Source organism: Neopelma chrysocephalum, unplaced genomic scaffold, assembly GCF_003984885.1.
Source record: "Neopelma chrysocephalum unplaced genomic scaffold, ASM398488v2 Primary Assembly neopelma1_59, whole genome shotgun sequence".
NCBI classification, from domain to species: Eukaryota; Metazoa; Chordata; class Aves; order Passeriformes; family Pipridae; genus Neopelma; species Neopelma chrysocephalum.
Genome location: NW_020897714.1, coordinates 29,442,305 through 29,463,767, shown reverse-complemented (window position 1 = coordinate 29,463,767; position 21,463 = coordinate 29,442,305). Strand labels below are relative to the sequence as shown.

The following is a 21,463-nucleotide window of genomic DNA, read 5'->3' as shown; positions in this document are numbered from 1 at the left end:
ATAGCCATCAGTTCCACTACAATAGGGCCTTGGAGTATGATTAGACTTTAAATTTTAGTAGGGTAAGCTACTTGCAAATGAGCTCTTGAATTTACACTACTACCTTGGATATGACGAAGTAGAAGAATGAATTGTCTTGAATCACAGAATGCCTTTGTTGTCAGATCCCAAGCCAAGCAGTGGGCTCTGTTACTTTTAGGGGACATTAGACTTTCAGGGACACTAATTAGGTCATACTTACATAGATAGTAGCACCAAATAAAACTGAAATAGAAAAAAACAGAGGGAGGACAAAATCTGAGCAGTCAGAAACATCAAATTACTTCTCCCTGCCTATTCACAGCTTTTTCGTGACCCCACTGAAGTCAATGGGAGCTTTGCCAATTAATTTCAATAGGAGGAGAATCTGGGTTGGCTTGAGGTTTCCTCATTCTGCCCACAGCAACACAGATGCATTCCAGACCACTCTCAGGAAGGGGGAAAAAAACCAGGGCAAATTCACAGTAACTGTGGCATAGGAGGGGCGGTTCTCTTTGGTATCATGTAATTTTGAAATTCAGTAGCTGCTTTGTGCCATGACATGTGTTTCTCCCCTCTGTCAAATTAATGTTTTCTTCCCATGCATAAGGCCCATCAGGGAAAGAGCACAGATGAAAATCATCAACACAAACAGCCCCCAGAAGCCTTTTCACATTTCCCACCTCACATCTGTCATAATGGCAAAATCATGTTTGCAAACAACATTAAAAAACTGCCTTAAACATGGTACTTCCCCAAAACACAGAGAATTAATGCAGCCTCTTCTGTGAATGTCTCTCAATCCGTGTGAGTGATGAGTGGTAAAAAACTACCTTAGCAGAATGCCAAGACCTCTGCCATGGAGAGCAACAGCTAAAGGATGCACAGATTGTCTGACTCTGGCTGCAATTATCTTCCTTTCTTACCCTTTTTTTCACTAAGGTCCTCACTGTTGTAGTCCTTGGACTTGATCATTTCATTAGGACTGTAAACACAGAATGAGACTTAGGGCAAGGTTTGGCAGCTTCAGGAAAGCAGCAGAATATAAAAAAGGTAATCAATGATGCCCTAAAGACTGTCATAGGCAGTCAAACCTAAAAGGGATGCAAGTGAATTTCTCTTCCACCTTGTGTTCTCTGTTTTACAGGAGGCAGCTCCCCTGCTGACAAGCAGGCAGCACTCTCTACAAAGTAACAAGACAGTAAAACCTGCCTCTGCAGCTGCCAAGGACAGAGAAGAGACTGGAAACATATGTTCTCTGTGTTTGGGATGCTTCAGTTTAGGTAGACTACCTGGGTCAGGGCCCAGATGGTGTAAACTGCTGAATCTCAGAGCTTAGGTTAGCTGAGACTCTGGTTTAATAAGTATATTTTAATTAAAATTCTGAACTATTCTGATATTCTTTATTAACTCCCCACAAGCCTCCAAACAACCTCTGGGGGAAAACCAAAGAAGCAAAAACTGATGTGACTTCTTCAAAGTAACCGTGTGAGTCACTGTCAGAGTTCAGGCAGGAGCACGTCTCCTGAGCATCAGTACAACATGACTGATGCAAAGGCCACCTCTGAAGTTTACTGAGCTAAGACAGCAGCTTAAGGAGGCCTGAACTGCCCTGTGCATTTCAGCAAATCATTATCTGAAAGTCTCAGGGCTGATACCTTAAAAGTCAATGTTAATTAATAACTGAACAAAGTGTGTTGGGAAGGGGCAGAAACATTCATCCGTGGAGTTCAGGATGTTGTACTAGAGACAGAAAGCGGTGAGCTTAGAAGAGCACTTGAACGAAAAGCACACTGAAGGTGCATATGAGGCAACTGAGATAAACACAAAAAGACAAGGAAGCTATTGGAATCTTGGTGATGCAATCTTGGACTGCTAGTAGGTGGGATTCAAATGTCTTGGGAGCACTCAAGCCAAAGGGATTCCTGAGGAATTTACAACTGTGCCATCTGTCCCTTACAGTTGGAGCTCATTTTGTAGATGGTTTTTGGAAGAGAATTAATACCATGTTTCTCCCTCAGATTAACCCTACCAGTGATTGACTGCTCGCATGAATGCCAAAACATTCAACACAGTAGCTAACACACCAGGCAAACCCACCCCAAACAAAACACCCTGTCACTTACTTACAGCACCTTTTCTGTGGTATTATCTTAAGCTGAAGCCATGAAGGAAAGGGTCTCTGTTTCTCAGTTTTTCTGACTCAGTGTTCTTTCAACCCAATTTCTAGCAGATCTATCAAGCCCCAAGAGCAGTACAGCTGCAATGTGACTCAGCTTCAGGACAGCAGACAGGCCTTGTCAGAGCTGGTTAGTAAACTGGTCTGCAGAACCTGAGTGGGTTGAGATGGTTCAGAGGCACCCTTTACTTACATAGTCAGCAAAGCCTGTGGTGGGGAGACCAAGATACAGCACTGGATAGTACACCAAGGCTGGAAGGAGGATTAATTTGTTATTTATAGATACAGGCCACAGGCACTAAGAATGGTGTCTGCTCTAAATGGGGCACATATATCAGAGGAATAGGCAAATAAACCTCACAGTGACCTGTTTGCTTTGTCTCTGCCATTCTCTTGTGCTGAAATTTTTGTTAGCATGACCACTGTCCCCAGAACATGGCCAAAATCAGTCCACAGACTTCCTTTGTATCTTGTACAAAGGTGTAGTTCTACTGTTTAGTGCTAGGCACTGCAGACTGCAGATGTTTGTTTCCAAGCCTGGTCTGCATGTAACAAAAATGGATAACGTACCCCAAAGCCACAATGTCACAGAGAACGTGCTGTGTACAAGGGTCTTGTCAACAACCACTGCCCTTAGACCTGACACTTGGAATCAATGGCATTGTAGACATTGCACTCATTAGTAGTTTGGAAAAGAAACGGGTAACAAGTTAGTTTGCTAATAATAGTAGGTAATTCTATAATTAACAGCCAACCATGAAAAGTTCTAGACAACTTGGAAGATGAAAGGGGACTAATTTTTATCAATCATGTCTTAAAAGCCTCACCTTATTAAACTGAACAGGAAGAACTGAAAGCAAGCTGGAGATGCACTATCTTAATATCACCAACCAAAAAAAGGAGCTTGTTAGCTCAAATATGGATTGACTGCACTCAACAGCACATGCAATGAATCTACATCTTACATATTCATGTATTGTATGCCACAGAGCAGCAAATTTTGGCTATGAATAATAAATTCATTTCTGAATGATTACTGAGGTTAAATTGTGAAAGTAAGCTGTATGACCTATGAAGACAGCAGCATAAAAATCAAAATAACCTGATTTGGGGAAAGTCTAAGCAAGTTACCACAGTGACTCCTGCAAGTCCAGATACCAAAGTATCATGGGTATAACCTTATATTAATGACCTCACTTTTTTTTTCCTAGAAGAACTCAAGTGTTCTGACAGTGATAGTGCTAATTTCCCAAAAGGTTATTAACATCTGATAAAAATCTTGCTAAAGCAAGAAAAAGCACAACTTTCTCATGTCCAATCTTCTTATTACTAGCATATATGTTTCTGATTGGATCATCCCATGGATTTTGGTTGTTTGGTAGGAAGGATGATCTCCAGGGAAGTGTTTCATGTCTTCTCTTCCAAAATCAAACTAAGAAAATGCACATTCCTGCGATGAAAGCTAAGAATAGAGCCAGTGTCCATTAACTGTGTAAAGGTTCCAAGTCTGACATTTCCCCAAGTGCACAACCAGCAATGATAACTGCTAATTGTTTCTGAAGTGTTATGGAGCCTGTACTGGTGAAAGAGAAGGTGGAAGGAGAAGATTCAATAAAGGTAATTCAATGAAGAAAGCACTGCTTTCTCCAAGCCCTTCTGTCTTCAGGATTCCTAATAAGAAGAGATTGTTGGTGAATTTTCACTTCATACAAACATCTTGTCAACTCCAGAACAGAAGAATAACACCCTTACAAGAAATGTCTGAGAGCTTAAATCCAGCCTGGAAAAAGGAAACACAAATCCACTGATTTCAGCGGAGTTACAGATGGCCCACTTAATGTACAACAGGGTTGATTAGGCCCTTCTCCCACTCTGTAGCACTGTTTTGCCTAAGAAACCTTTGCTTTCTAAGTACCAGCCATTTGTAAACAGCCTGTAACACTGAACTGCAACTAAATAAATGAATAGGAAACACAAGTATATTTTAAAACTTTTCTCAGTAGTGGAAGAGCAAGAATTGACCTATTTTTTCTGTTTAATATCAGGATCTTACATCAATATCACAGGCAAAACACCAAGGATCTGCAGAATATCAGTTATTGTACACATATTTCTGCTTCCCACGGTTTCCTACGGGCATTAAACTGGAATCATGTATAAGCACAGTGCATGTCTCAGGAAGAACTTGTTCTTCCTTTTAAGCCATCTCAGCACTACAGCAGGTGGGCACAGGCTCTCTTGCTAAAAGCACAGAGAGAGAGAGAGAGAGAGAAAGAGAGAGAGAAAGAGAGAATGAGAAAGAGAGAGAAGAAAGTTGCTTACTGTTTCGAGGCTTCTCCTCATCCATGCCTTCATCTTCATTTTCTGGATCAATATCTTCTGCTTGAGTTATCCAGTCTAAGTATCCCTTCAAATCCTCCTCTAGCTGTTGTTTTTCCCGTAACTTCTGGAAATCGCCTCGAGCCTTAGCCTTCTCTCTTTCTTTGGAAAACTCCCTAGCAAGAGGGAGGGAGGGACGGGACATGGGTGGAGGGAAGGAAGACACAGAAAAACAATGGGTTAGATTGATTTCCACTAGGAAGTCTCCTCAGCCTGTGCAGCACACCCAGTTTTCTCTACTCTTTCAAGACAGACACATGAATGGACCATCCCTTCTAGATACACATGTAAAACAGCTGGAGTGCCCACATTTCTACCAATACTCAGGAGAAGATTAATACTTGTTTTTAATCGTTTAATTCTCAACATTTGACTAACTATTCAAATAAAACACATATGTAACATTTCTGTGCAATTTTCTGTACAATGCCATACACTTTCTAATATTCTTTACCACTTGATATTCTCTAACAGTTATCCACAAATATCTATATGAATAATGGTTAATGATGAACTGTTTGACAATAATCTGACATCTGGAGAGTGAGATGGTGGCTCTAATTTTTAGCCAGGTTTCAATCTCTCTTTAAGATTATATATCACAACTAAATTGGTTTTAAGTATAATTAATGGTACTCACAATTTTGTAGACATTTAATTAGGGTCAACTTCACCCACAGTACTGGAAAATATATTTAAAAACTCAGACCTCAATGTTTTACTGCAGACTTTCAGTATTCAAGCCTGTTATCTGACATGAAATGTATTTTTCAAATACAAGTTGGGTGAACAAACACGATAAATTATGGGTAGAAAAAAACTAATAGATTCTGCCAGAAAGTGAAAAGGGTAGACATTTGATGACAGTTTTATGAAAGAACCCTATTGGGAATATAGACTGAAAACAGAAGGCTTAAGAACAAGAATTTCATGTTGCTTAGTTATGATCCTGAATGCTTTGCCTTCTTTTTGGCTGTGGTTCTGTCTTCCCCTCTTTCAGAGACACCTATACAGCAAGATTTTTTTTTCAAGAAATGCTGACCTACCTCTATTTAGAGACTCTCATGTGGTTCTAAACCAGGTTTTAGCACTTGTATTTCAAAAAGTAAGCTTAATGATTGTGAAAATTGCTGGACCAAGAGTATCTAAGCATTAAGTCTTATATCTGCTGAAGCAGATCACTACATAAGACACACACAGCAGATAATACAGTCCATTCTGTAATGGTAAAGCCATTCTCTCCAATTCATTCTCCATTACTGTTGCTAATGAATGTCAACAATGAGTGGATTTTAAAAAAATCCTACTCCACCTAGGATTTGTCTTAAGTTTGCTTCTGCAAAAATAAATAGGAAACCTAACACTAATATTGGTGGCATAATATTAGGATTATGAAAATCCTACCCAAAATGTTAATGAATGCCATGTGACTGCTCCTTAGGTAACTGAGATGGAGGTTGGTTTCTAACAGTGATGGTGAAGTACTTTCCTCCTGTCTGGTCCAAATCTCACTGAAAGGTTTCCACGGACTTCAACAGGTTTTGGATCAGGCTTTCAATAAAATGAGCTGTGCAAAAACCAGCACTGCAGCAGAATCAAAGTAGAATGATCCCTTAATTTCAAGCCAAAGTATCTGACAAAGCAGGTGCCTTGGTCACATTGCTGAGGGTTTAGCCCCTCCCCTGGGACTGTGATAAGGAAGGCGGAAATGAGTAAGAGAAACGCTGGCGTCAGTGGCCTGAAGGTAGATCACAGTCAACCCTGGCTCCAAACTCAGCCTCAAGGCATGGAAAAAATGAAAAATGAAATTTTCTCATACTGGGAGGGATATTTTCCTATTTACAATGTAAAACAAATAAAGAACCCCCAAACAATAATAATAATAAAAACTGTACACAGAATTTTCAAAAAAATCAATTAATAGTAGTTATATTTTCTGCTTCAATAACACCTTTTCACTGGGTCTGATACAGAGCCTTATCCAAAATAATGAATTAACTCTGAAAAAAAAATCACTGAATGAATCTATGTATTATTAAGCCCGTTTGACAAATCAAATTTCAACTGTTAGCTCCTAAACTGTTATTTTAGAATCTAAAACAAATGGGTCCAATTTTTAAACGGACTGAGCCCTGAACTCCAGGTGAGAACTATTTATATTTGTATGGATATAAACTGAAAGGGGCTGTTTTAGAAACCAAAGTGGCAAAAATTACAGAACAGCCCAGCTTACAGAAGTGAAATTCCTACTGTGCACTGAAGTGGATCATTTACGTTCAATGTCTCTAAGCTGCATGTCTATTTGGGTCCTTTCAGTCCACACTTACTGTCTCCCTTGACAGGGCTGTGGGGGAGAGCTAACTGAAGCAATGTGAGATTTTAACAGGATGTCTTTACACTGACCATCAGCAGAGGAGTGAATTTTACGTAGAGTTTTATACCACAGTGGGAAATACTGTGATTGCCTCGTCTAAACAACCTGCAATTGCATGTCTCCTTCCTTTGTACAGCGTATGATACTGCACATCTCAGGCGACTCTCCAAAGAAGACAACCTACTTAAATTGTCTTAATTTCTGTGCTCTACTGACATTAGACCATTGGGAACAGGTGGCTCAGGAAATTGCTACTGCAATTCAAATCACCTCCCATGTGGAATGCCATCCTGTACTTGGGCAAATGTAGTTCACCATCAAGAATCACTATGAATGATCATTTACCATCCCACGTGAAATGAGCTGGTGACCTCAGCCCGGTGCCTATTGCAGGCAGGTGGGCACATTTCTTCTGCCACCATCACAGCTCGCAGTAAAGGGTCATTGTTTGCAGTTTCAGCAGGGAGGCCAAGGACCAAATGAGCCTTCTGATGGAAGTGCCATCTTGAGCCTGGAGGTGGTCTACTCAAAAAAGACTGCACTGTCGTGTCAGGATAAGGTTAACAAAGGCTTGCAGAACTATCAAGCAACCTGTCCATTTTCAGTGAGCCCAAGAACATCAGTATAAGAGTTGGTGAATCTGTTTGTTTTTATGAGAATTCAGTTTCCTTCACTTTCTTTTACTTCTCACAGAAAATTGTAAGATTTGTCTGCCAATGGGAATACAAAACAGCAGAGTATTCTGGAGAGATATTTTCTGTCTTTGAGGCTACAGTGGGTCAAAATCATAAATATAAACACTCAGCTCTGCATCCTATGCTGTATCAGAAGAAAACTTCTCTTTGCCACCCTGATGATGGACTATAGGTAATTCTTGTCTATATCTGATCTCCAGATGATTTCTCACATGTAGAAGAAATGGAAAGTGAGAAAACCAGCAGAATTCTAGCAGTTCAAAGCTCTTGCTTACTACTAAAAGTGGAGCACAAGGTTTCAAATTTCATCCACCCTAAGAAGTACACCAAGGAATGGGAAGAGTTGGAAGAGGGGGCAGAAGACTAGAAAAAAATTCCTGAAAGGTCACAAAAACTGCTCAGGGAGGAGTTACAACCATAGCCAGCCTCCCATCCACTCTGACCTCTTTCTCGGCAGTAAAAGCATCACAAGCAGCCAACTGGGTTTTGCAGGATCCTCTCAAAGCGGAGAAAACAGCTGTTTCCCCTGCCCTCCATTTGCCTTAGGCAACTGGTTGTTTGGCCTGTATCCTGGGATTTGGTTCACTGTTAGGCAAAATATAAAGGAAATGTGAATCTATATGCTTCAGTGTGTATGTCTGAAGGTTGAACCCACACTGCAATTTTTTTTCCTCACTAATTAACTGAAACAGGTAACACAGATGTGAACATCTCTGATCTCAAGCAAATTCTAAACACTGCTCACAGCAATGATGTGGAATTGTTTTGCCTGGGCTTGTGGAGGTCTACTGTGTGATCTGCCGACTGGATATTTCCTTTGGAATACATGAATTTTATATTGTGCTCAGTCAAGGCAGGAAGAGATTACAACTCTCTATATAAATACTCTGACATGCTATTCAGCTTAGCATGAGACTACTAAATTCACCAGAAGGACCATGAATGGTTGACGTACCTGAGTAAAAACAAATTACAGATGAGCTCTTCAGGCAGAGCAGAACTCAGCATTTGATTTTGCAGGTGCAATCAAGATGTCTTTGTGAGTACAATTAATTACACTTATGTATTCAGAAGTGATTAAAAAAACCCCTAAGCTAATCTGTCATTGACAAAGTCTACCTACACAACACGCTTGCTCAAGTTCCTGAAATAGATAAATGGGAAGAAATCAGAGATGCCCAGAATGGATATTCAAAGATAACCAGGAATGCTGCTTTGTATCTATGTAGAACAGACAGGTGGATCATCTACATAGATCAGACTAATAGCAATACTCTAAGTACAAAAAAAAAAGCTGAATCTGCAAAGTGAAGACACTTTGTAACTCAGCAGAATTTAGAACTGCTTTAGAAAGTTAATTGTTTAAGAACTGCTTATTTAGCCCAAAGAAAATTTGGAACATTTCTCCCATAATTTCTGTGTTTTTTCATGGTTGCAAATTCTTAAGTTTCTTTTTACTTTTCTCCAGTTGGGGAAATTTTTGCAGAAACAGTGCAGCTGTCATAACACTGTGAAGACAGCCAGAAAGAGTGACTCACAGCTTAAACAAGGTGAACTTCATCTTCAATTCAGTTCCCTCTACAGACTGTTTCTCTTACCACTGACTGTGGTGTTCTAGCTGCAGCATGTCAGGAGGCAGAAGATTTAGGCCCCAAAACACTTTCTTGAGTTGACAATAAAAGAGAGAGGAAATTCAATTTTTAATTATATACAGATAAAAATCCAAGTATAGGTAAATTGAATCAGCAGTGCTTCAATAGTATGCACTCCTCATGGCTGGGCTCACAGGCACTGTTTATCCAATCAGATACCATATAATCTTTAACAACTGTCCTATATGGCCCTTGAGTGCACCTCTGATAAAACAGATCACTTCCCCTCTGTCAGCTGGTCATCATCCTCCACTACTGCTGATATCCTTACCTGCTGGTCAGAGTATCCACCTGGAGAAACGAGGAGCACATGATTTAAAATTGTACCCAGAGTATCACTCTCCAGATATCCAAACACAGACTATTGCCTGACACTTCATTACTGGGGATTTTTTTCCCCACTCCCATTACTGCTTGGAAACCCTTCTTTTTGCAGCAGCTGTCTTAGCAGCACATCTCCAATGGAGTAATGAAGATTATAATAATACCTCCTGAAGAACTTCTATTACCTGTCTCTTTGCCCAATGGCCAGTGGTGGATCTTTTTCTCTGGTCCCTCTACTGCCCTTCCTATGTTGTTGGCCCAAGTACTGAGGACATAATTTCTACGAGGCATCAAGTCCTCTCTCCTGCTCAGAGACAATTTTCCCTCTCTTATGACCACAAGACAGGGGACTTCAGGGCTGCCCACTCAGGCAACAGGTACAGGCCCTGAGCAAATTCATTTAGAGCTCATCAAAGGAGGTAATAAGTTAGAAACAAAGAAAAAGAGGATGCATTGAAGTCCTCATACCATATTTATCCATGTACATAGAATGGCTGTGATCACCCAGTCATGCCCAAATATGGAATTAGAAGCCTAATCCTAGGAGATCTTTTTTTTTAGAATCTTGTGAGGAATGTTTGCTGGCTTGATTCCTCTAATTATGTGGCTCCCCAGGGCAGTAAAGTTTTTCACTACTGGGGACAATATCCATTGTTTTTAATCAAAGCTACTAAAATGATGTTTTGCAGCCAGGGTTATACTGCAGAACTGAAATACAGATAAATGTCGGCATGTCTTAAGAATGCTTAAACACTAGAAGGACTTCTCTTGCTTCTCTGTTCATCCTTAGAAAAGGTCAGAGGGAAATGATCTTTTCTCTCTGCATCATGCCAAGCTCGTAATCTGCACAATAGAGAAGATGGGCTTACTGAAGAAGAAACGTGCCCAAGACTCTCTCCAGGGAAAATAGTCTCCTGTTAGGCTGTGTATTAGATATATCCAGCAATGTGAAAATTTCTCCTGTGAGAAGACATAATTTGGCAGGAGTCTCATCCTACAGATGTGAAGGGATTTGTCTCATGCTCTCATTCTTCCTTCAATCCTACTGACTCTTCCATAAATTTTACTATAATCCCCTTCTTCTATGGCAAATGGATTGCTTTGCCCACAGGAGAGCATAGTGCTGTCCTCTTCCCACAGAGTACAGGTAGAGGAACATGTTACAGGCAAAGAATTGTCTTATATGCCTTGGATTTACTCAAAAGACTCACTCTATGATATTAGGAATGCATAGGCCTTCTCTTAAGGTTCTTGAGATCAACCCGCCACTGACTGTTGTTTTGGTAACCAGAGAGTAGGAATAGAAATACAAATTTTAAAAAATAAACAATAATAAAATATTTTCCTGGTACTGCTTACCCGCTAAGTACACCGAGAACCAAGTTAAGTACAAAAAATGACCCTATGATGATTAGTGTAACAAAATAGATCCAGGGCCAGTCCCTTCCTATGGCATCATTGACCTGGAAGAGTGGAATGATAATTAGTGAGACAAGCTCAGATTCTGAGCACTGCAAGGCTCCAGCCAAAGAGATCCCAAGTCACCAGCAGTAAGATTTTTCAATAGCCAGTTTTTTGAAAATTTATGACAGGTTGACATTAGAGATTTTGAATGCCCTGAGGCTGAATTTCTTTGTCAGAGAATAACACCGCTTTTGTTACCTGTATTGTTATTTACAATATTTGAACATTTTGTCAAAGTATTTCAGAGCTGATGTGAAGCTTCCTTGAATTCACATTTTTAATCCCTCTGAAAGTATCCTGGTGACAGGGAAGAACCCTTATTATGGAGTCTTGCCCTGTAGCATTGGAAAAAGGACACCAAAACTGTCAGCTTACCCGCTCAACACACCAAGAACCAGATTTAGAACGAAAAAGGATCCAAAGATGACCAGACTGACAAAATACACCCATGGTAACTCATAGCCCATAGCGTCCTGCATCTGGAAAGACGAAGGAAAGTTAGAAGACAGAGAGGGAAAGCAGAAATGATTAGGCAAAGGAACAGATGGAAAGGTTTGTAAACAGAGCCTGTGGTTGGTTTACACATAATCATAGCAAGTGTTTCTGTATGTTCTTTCTTATGTGACCGCTCCTTTGATTGTTCTTTTGATCTGTTTCCTTACAGTCAGTGATTAATACAGGCTAAGATATAACCATGTGCCTACTGGCACCTCTTTAGATGCTCAAAGCTGTGGATTGTTACTTTTCGGAGTTTACTTACAGCACCACAAAGGGTCCACCCATGACTTCTGAACTTCTACTCACTGCACACACGCACGACCCTCTGCTGCCAGTGACAATATTGCTGGTTTTTGCTAAGCATTGCTACAATGTGTTGCCAGATCATGTTCACTTCCCATGTGTAGCACAAGTACGGGTACTGCAGAGAGAAGCATGTGGGAACTGTGGCCAAATACTGATCTTTCCCTGGCAATGCTCTGGTAGTTTTCCCAGTTTACCACAGTGAGGGCAGTAGCTTTGTACTTTTGAGGAAGGTCGTTTCAAGGCCCAACGTGTCCTGAGCTGGTCAAGTGTTTTCTAAATCTTCCTCACAAACTTCCTTTCTCTGCTTGAACGATGAATCACTTATCAAAACGTGATTCCTACGCAACTGAATAGTAAGAGAATTGGAGACTGCAAACTGAATGATCTCACACTATTAGAAGCATCTGCAAACAAAGGAGGCAGACTATTGTTTTAGGACCAGAACCTGTATTATGTGTGGTTTAACTCCAGCACATAATAAGATCTTGTATATATTCTAAAAGCATCTAGTACATAAACACTATTTTATCTTGAAGTCTCCTTCAAAGTTCAAAATTTTGGAAAGTTGCTGGATACCTTAATAGAGTCTCACTTTCATGATGGTATCAAAAATACCAGTCTCTTCTTCACTGTTCATAAACACTTATCTTCAGAGCCAGACATAGCATCATTAAAGAAACAGATGGTGGTTAACATTTTCAGGAGCACTAAATTGATTTGTGAACATAAATTGCAGACTTGAAAGTACCTAAAGGCATAAAGCAACCTACGTTCCTTTGTTTTCCACTCTTTTGAAAATTTTATTGTATGTTGTCTTCTCTTTCCAGGAAAATGATTTTTCCTTTGCAACCCACACGTTTACTGGGATCACAGAAAAAATATTCTTCCATACATGGGCACTGAGACACACTTCAGGAGAGGGGATCTGACTCAAGATTTGTAACAACTCAGAAAAAGAATTTCAAACCTTCAGTAAGACAAGGCAAGAGAGAACACTAATATAATCAGTTCTTTGTGGATGGAAGTCCATTATCCATTTTTCTTCCAAAGCAGAATCACTAAAGTCCTTGTCTGGCAATAGTCCACAGTCAATGGGCCGATCCAGAACTTCATCTCGAGGCTCCTTCAGCTGTGACTGAACTGAAGTAGACTCATTAAAAAATAAGCTTGAAATCTCCTTCTGTAAAAACAGTTCACCAGCTCCTTCCTCACAGGATGAATACATTTGGTGGTCAGAAGAGAGTACCTGAACCTCTAACATCCCCTAACCGTATTAAACAGCTTCTCTTTTATAGTTTTGTAGAATTTCTCAGTTAGTTTATAAATCATACTAATTATTCTTTATGTTTGCAAGCCACATTTCATCCCCCACGACCAAAAAGTAGACACCTCTGGTGTATACTACACATCAGTGCTTTAATGAGAACAAAGCATCATGGTGTATAAAGATGGAAGGAAATATTCACCTGAGATCCCAGTGGGGAAATCAGGCAGGCAAAATGTAACTGCCCAAGCTGGAATTAAGTAAAGAAATGAGACTTAACAGCCTCTCTCTTCTACAAAGAACATCACTATCTATATAAAACGATCCGCACAAACAATGAGTATGGATGACTTTGAAAAACTGCCATAAGAATTTACCACTGTGGGCACACTGACGATTTGACATCCCTCTAATTATGATAGATGGTGATAAAAAAGCCTGAGCTGTATGGTATTTATCTATCAACAGTTTAGGATTTTTTTTGTCATGTGGGAAAGTCAGCTCGAAAAGTAGAACTTCTCAAAGCTGTGGTACAAGTGAATCCTAAACAGCAAAGGCCAGGGTGCCAGGTACAGAGTTCAGGTGCATGTCAGGGTACTCAGAGAAGTACAAAGCTTCTCTGGCATGAAGAGATTTCCGGATGGCAAGAAGCTTCCACCATGGCCTGGTAAAGGATATACCTAGAATATAGTGTACTCTGGCTATTCTCAATGCCTGCACACTTGCATAATGATCGTACCAGCTTGCATCAGCACAAATTAGTCCTGAAAAATAGACCTGCATTCTGGTACAGCAGAGCATTTGGGACTTCTCAGACTGAAAATTTCGGAAGTCAGCTTTTCATCTCCTTTTTATTGCACAGTGATATATGTAACAGAGAAGCTGAGGGGCACAAACAGCAATAGCTTCTCAAGCATAGAGAAACCATCAGTATTTGGCAAACAGCTGAGTCCTTCTCTCTGTTGCTGGACTTGCCTATGTTTGGTGCTTTCTCGTCTCATTTTCTTTAGTAGCAGGCAAGACTATTCCATACATTGTGGGACTGACCCATAGGTGACAGGAATATATGTTATATATTGATATAACGCTAGGTGTTTGGTAAATTATGTTAAAACCTCTCTGTAATAAGGAAACAGTAGACTGTGAACTTGCTACTTGCTCCTGAAAAACATCTGCAGGAGAAATACAGAGAGCAATAGGTTGTTTGGTGACAGTGAAAGTTGGGAGGGGAAGAAAAGTAATAGACTTATTTAAAACAGCAACAGCTAAGTACCAATATTTAAGAAACATTAAATTCCTGGCTAAGACTGTATTCTTTCAAATATCTGAAAATGCTTCCTCCAAAATGGAAGTATCCTAGAAGTCCAGGGTGGACTGTCCTCAATGGTAACTGCATGGGAGCATTCATTGTTCAGGAAGAGCCTTGCACCTGTGTTTGAGTGAAGCTGTTTCCTGGAAACTTACCATCATTCTGCAAAGCTGCAGCTATTAATCCTGCATGTTTGCATGCACATGTCCTGCTGATTACAGCTGTAGCCCTTCACAGCAAGCCTAACTTAGGTGGTAGAGCTGATTTCTCCTCATTATGCTGTTAAAGTGGAGAAGATGCAAAGGGTCCCAGCAAGACCAGGAGTGTTACCATTTGCACACTACGGAGTGCAGAAAATGAGGTGTGCAAACTAGATTTTGTACTGTTGCCTACAGTGAACAGGAAATGGTTCAGTTATAGGTTACCTCTCCAGGATGGACAAGTCCTGATACACAGTTCAGCTTTCTGGTCACTGAGTGCACCACTTCTCCCAGAGTGTTTACTTCTAACCCTATGAATCTCAACAAAAGAGGTGCATCATCTTCTAAAATCACAGTTCTGAACACAGACTATCAGCCAGGATAGGTCTGAATGATAATATTCCAGCTCCAGTAGTCAATGTGATTGCAACCTGATGCCAACTTAAGCATGTATTGAGCAATTTTTACGTCAGCTGGAAGCACAGAATCAGTAGGAATCTGAAGATTGTCATTTATAGAAATAATTCTGCTTTCTGAGTCAAACTGCCTGACCTTTCATAGCTCACATCTCAACACTCACGTGTCACTACTCTCAACAGTCAGGAAGTTGGCACATTTCAGAGCATTAGTGCATCATCTCTCAGAGATCTCAGGGATAAAGATCTTAGATTCCTTCTCATGACTTGCTGCATACCCTCTCTAGCACTGTGGGGGCATCATTTGCCTCACTATGCTTCAGCTTTCCAATCTGCAAAATGGAATACTACCTTGCCTCACTGGGCACTGTCAAAGAAACCACTCGGCATCATGATGATGAGATATTTAAGCATATTTGAGGTCTGATGGACCTCGTGTACAGCAGAAGAGCTCTTTCTTCACCAGGCATCCCTAATTTCTATCATGCCTATAGCACTTCAACAAAGGCTTTTCTCCCAGTGATAGAGGTAATCGCTTAGAAATAGCAGTAGGATGTTTAATTCTGTAGTTTGCTGATCACAATTACTACCAGCAGTTTCAGTAGGGGCCAAGGAATAAAAATCTATTTATCTCTATAAATAGACCTTTGTGCCTATGTATTCTGGTTCTTCAGAAGACACAGGTGAAGACACATTGGTGGGAGATATGCATGCATTACTTGTTTAGTGGGTTTTTTTCTTTCCCAGGGATAATAGTCTGGCACATTTTGGAAGTATCTCATTCCTTACACAGGCATCATAGTTCAAAGACAATGTTAGAGGCACATTACCTATTAACATAGTGGCTGAGCATGACCAAGCACATAGTGGAGGGCTTTCAGTCACTTAATGGGAGGGGCAGACACAATTCACTGAATTCTGCTGACTTTACAAGACACACACTCACACCCTGACACTTTGTGGCAAATGTCTTTCAAAAATAACGGCGAGTTACAGGAAAAGTGTAATCCATCATAGAAGGGCAGCTGTCACAGGAAAATAGCAAGCTGAAGAAAAAAATTAAATCTGTCTTGTTCAGTGCACAGCACTGGAGAGCTGCAGCTTAACAGAAAGTGAGTTTGTTAGGACACCTGGGTTAGGCTTCTATTTCTTGAATAAATTGCTAATTGATTTCTAATGACTATAGAGTTTTATCATAATCTTTTTTAAATGCAAGTGCTACAAGTATTCTATAATGAAGTGTAGTATTCTGTAATGAAGTGTATAACCTTTCACAGAGTAACACTCATCAAGAGGACCAGGGTATTCAATAAAATTAAAGGGCAGTAACTTTGGAAATTTTGTGTAGAAATGCTATTTTATGTAGCCTATCTGTGGAATTCACTGCCTCAGGAAATGATCTAGCCAAAAGTAATGATCATGGCCAGTAGCAAGATCTCTAGTTGAAACCAAGGATTTCTTGTAACAATCTAAAACTGGAGAACATTAGGAGCAGGAGACAGCTGAGAAAAGAGATAACAATTGTCACTGAATGTGTTCTCCTGCTTGAAGTCTTTACTTCAAAAAGCACCTTTTTCAGGAACAGTACTTAAGCACCTTCATAACTTTAAGGATGCATAGAAGTGATTTTCTCACCTTAGATCAAAGATCACATGATAGGCTACTGGCAGGCATAGATCACATGATCCATAAAGGGTCATGAAGGTACCAGTGTGAGATTTAGATATTCATCACTGATCAATTACAAAGTAAAGAGGTTTGAATTAAAGCATACATTCTCCTTTTTCGCCCCTCTCTTTTTTTCTCTTCCCAGGAATATTTGGGTGAATGCACTTCATTCACACATATGCTCATGGAGCGACAACTTTAAACTCTGCTTGGACAACACTAGAAACACTTTTTATAGGATGATGCACCGTTTTGCACTGCAATGGAAAAATGTTTTCCCTACACCTTTTAATGAGAACTTGGGTAGAAAACCAACCAAAAACTGAACTTTACCCTTCACAGCTATGGCTGAATTGACAATATTAAAGAAAAAAATGTCTGCTTTATAGATGTAGGTAAATCCTATATCTCAGGTAAGGGTTATGTGGCCTAGAGTACTTCTATTCTTACACTCCATTATATCTTCACACTGCCTTCAGGAGAGTTAAAGCTTTGTTTTGTTTCTGAAACTTCACTAACTCAAATGCTTGGCATTCATACAGTCAGGGAACAAAAAAGGATCTCATAAACCCATGTATTAATTCTTCATTATTACTTCAGAAGTAACTAAGGTGGGGTGAATTTCCTAGACAGTGTCTGTATACATTTGTCCAGTGAAGAAGCAAAACTTTGAAAGATCTACCTTTCCTCATGCTAGACACAATACAGCAGCAGAAATAGCTGAGGAGCAAAATATTCATCCCAAAAGAGAAAAAGGATGTTGCTGGCAGTTCCTAAGAGCACCCAACTAACAGCTGTAACTGGGAACAGCAGTTTTTTGAGGCTGTTCTGCAAACAAAAAGGAAACTATTTTGTTCAACGAAACATTCTCTTCTGGTTAACTTCTCCATGCAAAGCTTCTTTGAGCTTAAGAACCCTTGTCATTGCAGTACTTTGAGTCTTTGCTTGGAAAACTCTTGGTAGTAGTCAGAGCAGGCAGAGGACTTCTAATGAGAAGGTGTGACTCCAGTCTTTCTCTCAACTTCTCCTTAGAGATCTCAGACATCTGACAACTGTCTCTTTAGCAGTCATGCTCTTAAACAACTTGTAGGTCGGTAATACAACTGTGACACGAATAAACCAATCCCTAAATATGCAAAAATTTAGTTTGTTAGCTCTGGTAGTGAATCCTGCACATGGTGTTTTTCTCTGATCTCTAAACACTACACTGCTTATGTTATAGTACTTTTTTTCACCATGTAATACTTGTGATAAATATATTAATTATGCATTTTTAAATTTATTGGAAACTCCCCTACATCTAACATAGCTTTTAACAAGGAAATGACTCATTATTATTCACAATTTCTAACTTTTTCACAAAACTACAAATTCTCAAAAGAAGCCCCGGGAAGATTTCAATGAACTAACATGGAACTAAAGGTACAGTAAGGAGGGACACAGTACTAAAATGGACTTTCTGTATATGTTAGGCTTGATAAACACTTTTTCTAACCTATGGGGCAAACCACGGGATTGTTTCTTGAGCATTAAAATCCTGAATAACCTGAATCTGCTGATTTCTTTGGAGCCTGAATGGTGTGAGGTTGCTGCATATCATGTCAATAAAGACATGAAAAAAAGCATGCTTTTACTTGATAAATTCCTGCTTGCTCTCCACATAGACCTCAAGTAAGTATACACAGAGCATTTGAATTCACCATTCACAAAGGGAGCAAGAAAAAGATCATATTTCCTATTACTCAGCATATATCCTTAAAGCTGGATTTAGACAGTGTATTATTACACTCAGGATGCAGATTCCAACTTGCAGATCCTTCATTACTTAAAATCTAATTAGTTGTCTTTGCTTGGTTGGTTTTTAATCCGGTACTCATGTATATGCATAATTTAAGGCATATGAATAATTCTACTGAAGCCAATGGTCAATATTATTGTTACCAGTGGAAATGAACTGATATGCATAAGTGCTTTGCTTGAATAAGCTGGGGCACAGGACTGGAAGAAATGCATAAGGAGCTCATTTTCTGAAATTCCCTGCAAAAAAGTATAAATTTAATGTACATAGCGACTAGAATTTTCTGTATAAATTCTAGTGCATTATGAAAAGTATTATCCTCTTGTCAACCTGGAATATTCTTTCAGACCTCCTGAGTCATTAAGACAGGTGATAAGGAGTGGGAATTTAAGGTCTCAGAGCTGATTCAAGGCAAAGGGAAAGAGACAGGGGTAAAAAAAAAACAAACAACAAACAACCAAAATCTCCAAACTTTGTAATAAGCAAAAATACAAAACCTAAAATAAACTAGATTTACTTGTATTGACTTAAAAATTGCTTCTGAATGGCTTAAAATACAAGAAAAGGACTTCAGATGCCTTTGCTCTTACTCTGGGTAGAATTTCTTTCTAAGCATCAACACCCTAATAGTCTTAAAGGGATTCTAAACCAAAGTCACTCCTTAAAACTGTTCCAAATATTTTGTAGCTGGCACTATCAGATGGATGCAAAGGAGAGACCAGAGAGTTCAACCCAACTTCAGTCTGAACTGCCAGTCAAAGGAGCGAGCAGCACTTGATCAGTTGCTCCTGTTAAAAATTATTTGTTTTGACAATCAGATTTCTTCTATTTTGAAGTATTGAAGGAAAAAGGAAGTTTTAAGCTCAGTTGTTTTTTCCAAGCTCTTATTTTTAAGTTTCTACTTATTGTGTTACCTCAGTTATGGAATTTTACAAATTTTGTGTGTGCATTCTCTAGATACATATAGACATCTATAATCTTCTTTTCAGTGTCTTCATAAGAAAGGCAAGACAGAGATGGGTGAAGCCAAGAGCACAGGGATCATCAACCAGGCCAGAGACTGCTCCAGACAGGTTATCCTGCTATACAGTCAATGTAGGATAAAAACGAATAATATAGGCAAGATTCATCATATGTGGGCAGTAGGAAGAATAATAGGACTCGTACGTGTATCTTGGTTCCCCAATTGTTCTGTATGCTCTGTAGTGATGGAAAGAGCAAATTAAAATTCCACTCTGAGGCAGCAACATTGGTAATTTGTACAGAACTCTCTGCAGGAGCTAAATGGAGCCATTAACCGAGAAAGGACTGCCTCGATGAGGACAACAGAAACATCAAGATTAATCTGCAACACAGAACCGTTGAGAAAGAATCGAAGAAATTGCAGCAATGGAAGAGAGAAGGGGAAGGGGGCAGACAGATCTGAGAAGATGGAATCTGCAGAGGTTGCCTCTTCACCCCTCCTGATAAAGACTATGTTGAATCTGCTGTAGATACCCTCACCCCAATACTCCTGCTCTGATCCAGGTGAACTGTAATTCCTGGTTTATTAATTAAAAGCTTTTGGTATAGCTATAGTTCATCGTTACGCTGCTGGATCTCCCTGGCAAGAGGGTGAAGTCTCCAGAACTGACCAAGCTTCCCACACCACACCACAGAGAAGACAAGTGAAAGCAGCGCTGGGCTCAATTTCAAGAGCCATGAGGGCAAACATTCCTACAAAACTTTGGCTGGCTTGAGCTTCCTGGGGAGACCGTGTAAATGAAGGAGTCCTGGAGGAGAGTCCTACCAGGCTGCTGCAACCTGTGCAAGAGCAAGGCTAGAGCAGAGATCTAGAAGCACTCCCTTTTAACCGTGTCAGCTGTTTGATGGCAAAGAGAAAACATGTTAAATAGCTCAAATGAGCTTCTTTAAAATGATGCAGGAATGCCATTTTGCTGTTACATGAAGCAAACTGCATTTGCTTTTTGTTGCATACAGTTTGCAGGAAGGGCATTGCCACCCGTAGAATTTGCCAAGCTTATTTCTTTATAGCAGCACTGAGTCACATTTTCGTCACTCATTAAATACTGGTCCCACCTTTTCAAGGTTACTCCACTTTACTGGGAGGGAGGGAGGCTGGGAAAGACTGTCTGAAGTCTGAGACACACAGAAAAAGACCTAACTTTCAGCTATCCAGCCCTAGATACTGTATGCTGTCACTGAATCCTCCCACTGTGTTTTTAGCACCCACTATATAATCACTGGATTCCACAACATTATTTCATTCGTTTGTAAAGTTCCATATTCATATTTCTGTTTTCGGTTTGGGTTCACATTGTTTTTTTACAGTCAGCTGTTCTTTATCAGAATGAGCTATTATGGGAAATATAAGGTCTCTGTCTGAGAGTGGGAAGAGAATTAAAACTTGCATTCAAATACCAGCAGGTCAAAATGTCTGTGGCACACAGTGATTGAGCTGAACTCTTCCACTGCAATCTATTTCTGATGAAAATGCTTACTGATCCCACAGTAGTCTGTGCTTGCTGGAGAGGTAGAGAATCACAGAATCATAAATGTTGGAAAAGACCTCTAAAGATCATCAAGTCCAACATCACCATGTTCACCACTAGAGGGGAAATATTGGGGATGTTTACTAGTGTTCTAATTAAATCTGTAATTTCAAGGGGCCTTCTCACAAATTTACTGCACAATTTTGACAGATGGCAAAGGCCACTGGCATTTAACTTCATACTTTTCAAAACAGAAATTAAAAAAAGTTAGGCTCTCCCTTGACTTAAAAAAACCCAGCAGTGTTACTGGCTTCTGTTTTCACGGCGTTGCAACATTTATTAGCACTGGTAGTGTACCAAAGGGACATGGATTACCATGGCAAATCAGCTATCTGAAAAGCGGATTCTGCTGACAAAAATCTCAGCA

At 39.8% G+C, this 21,463-nt stretch overlaps 1 protein-coding gene across 15 annotated transcripts in view; it reads right to left on the bottom strand.

Annotated features, from left to right (window-relative positions):
- The window catches only part of CACNA1C (calcium voltage-gated channel subunit alpha1 C), a 433,748-nt gene that overhangs the window by 141,479 nt on the left and 270,806 nt on the right, over nt 1–21,463 (bottom strand). For all 15 annotated transcript variants that reach the window (XM_027680722.1, XM_027680736.1, XM_027680724.1 and 12 more), the window contains exons 8-9: nt 11,461–11,564; nt 4,520–4,692 (exon numbers count right to left, since the gene is read on the bottom strand). In XM_027680722.1, the coding sequence (XP_027536523.1) occupies nt 4,520–4,692; nt 11,461–11,564 (277 nt within the window). The remainder of the gene's footprint in view (nt 1–4,519; nt 4,693–11,460; nt 11,565–21,463) is intronic.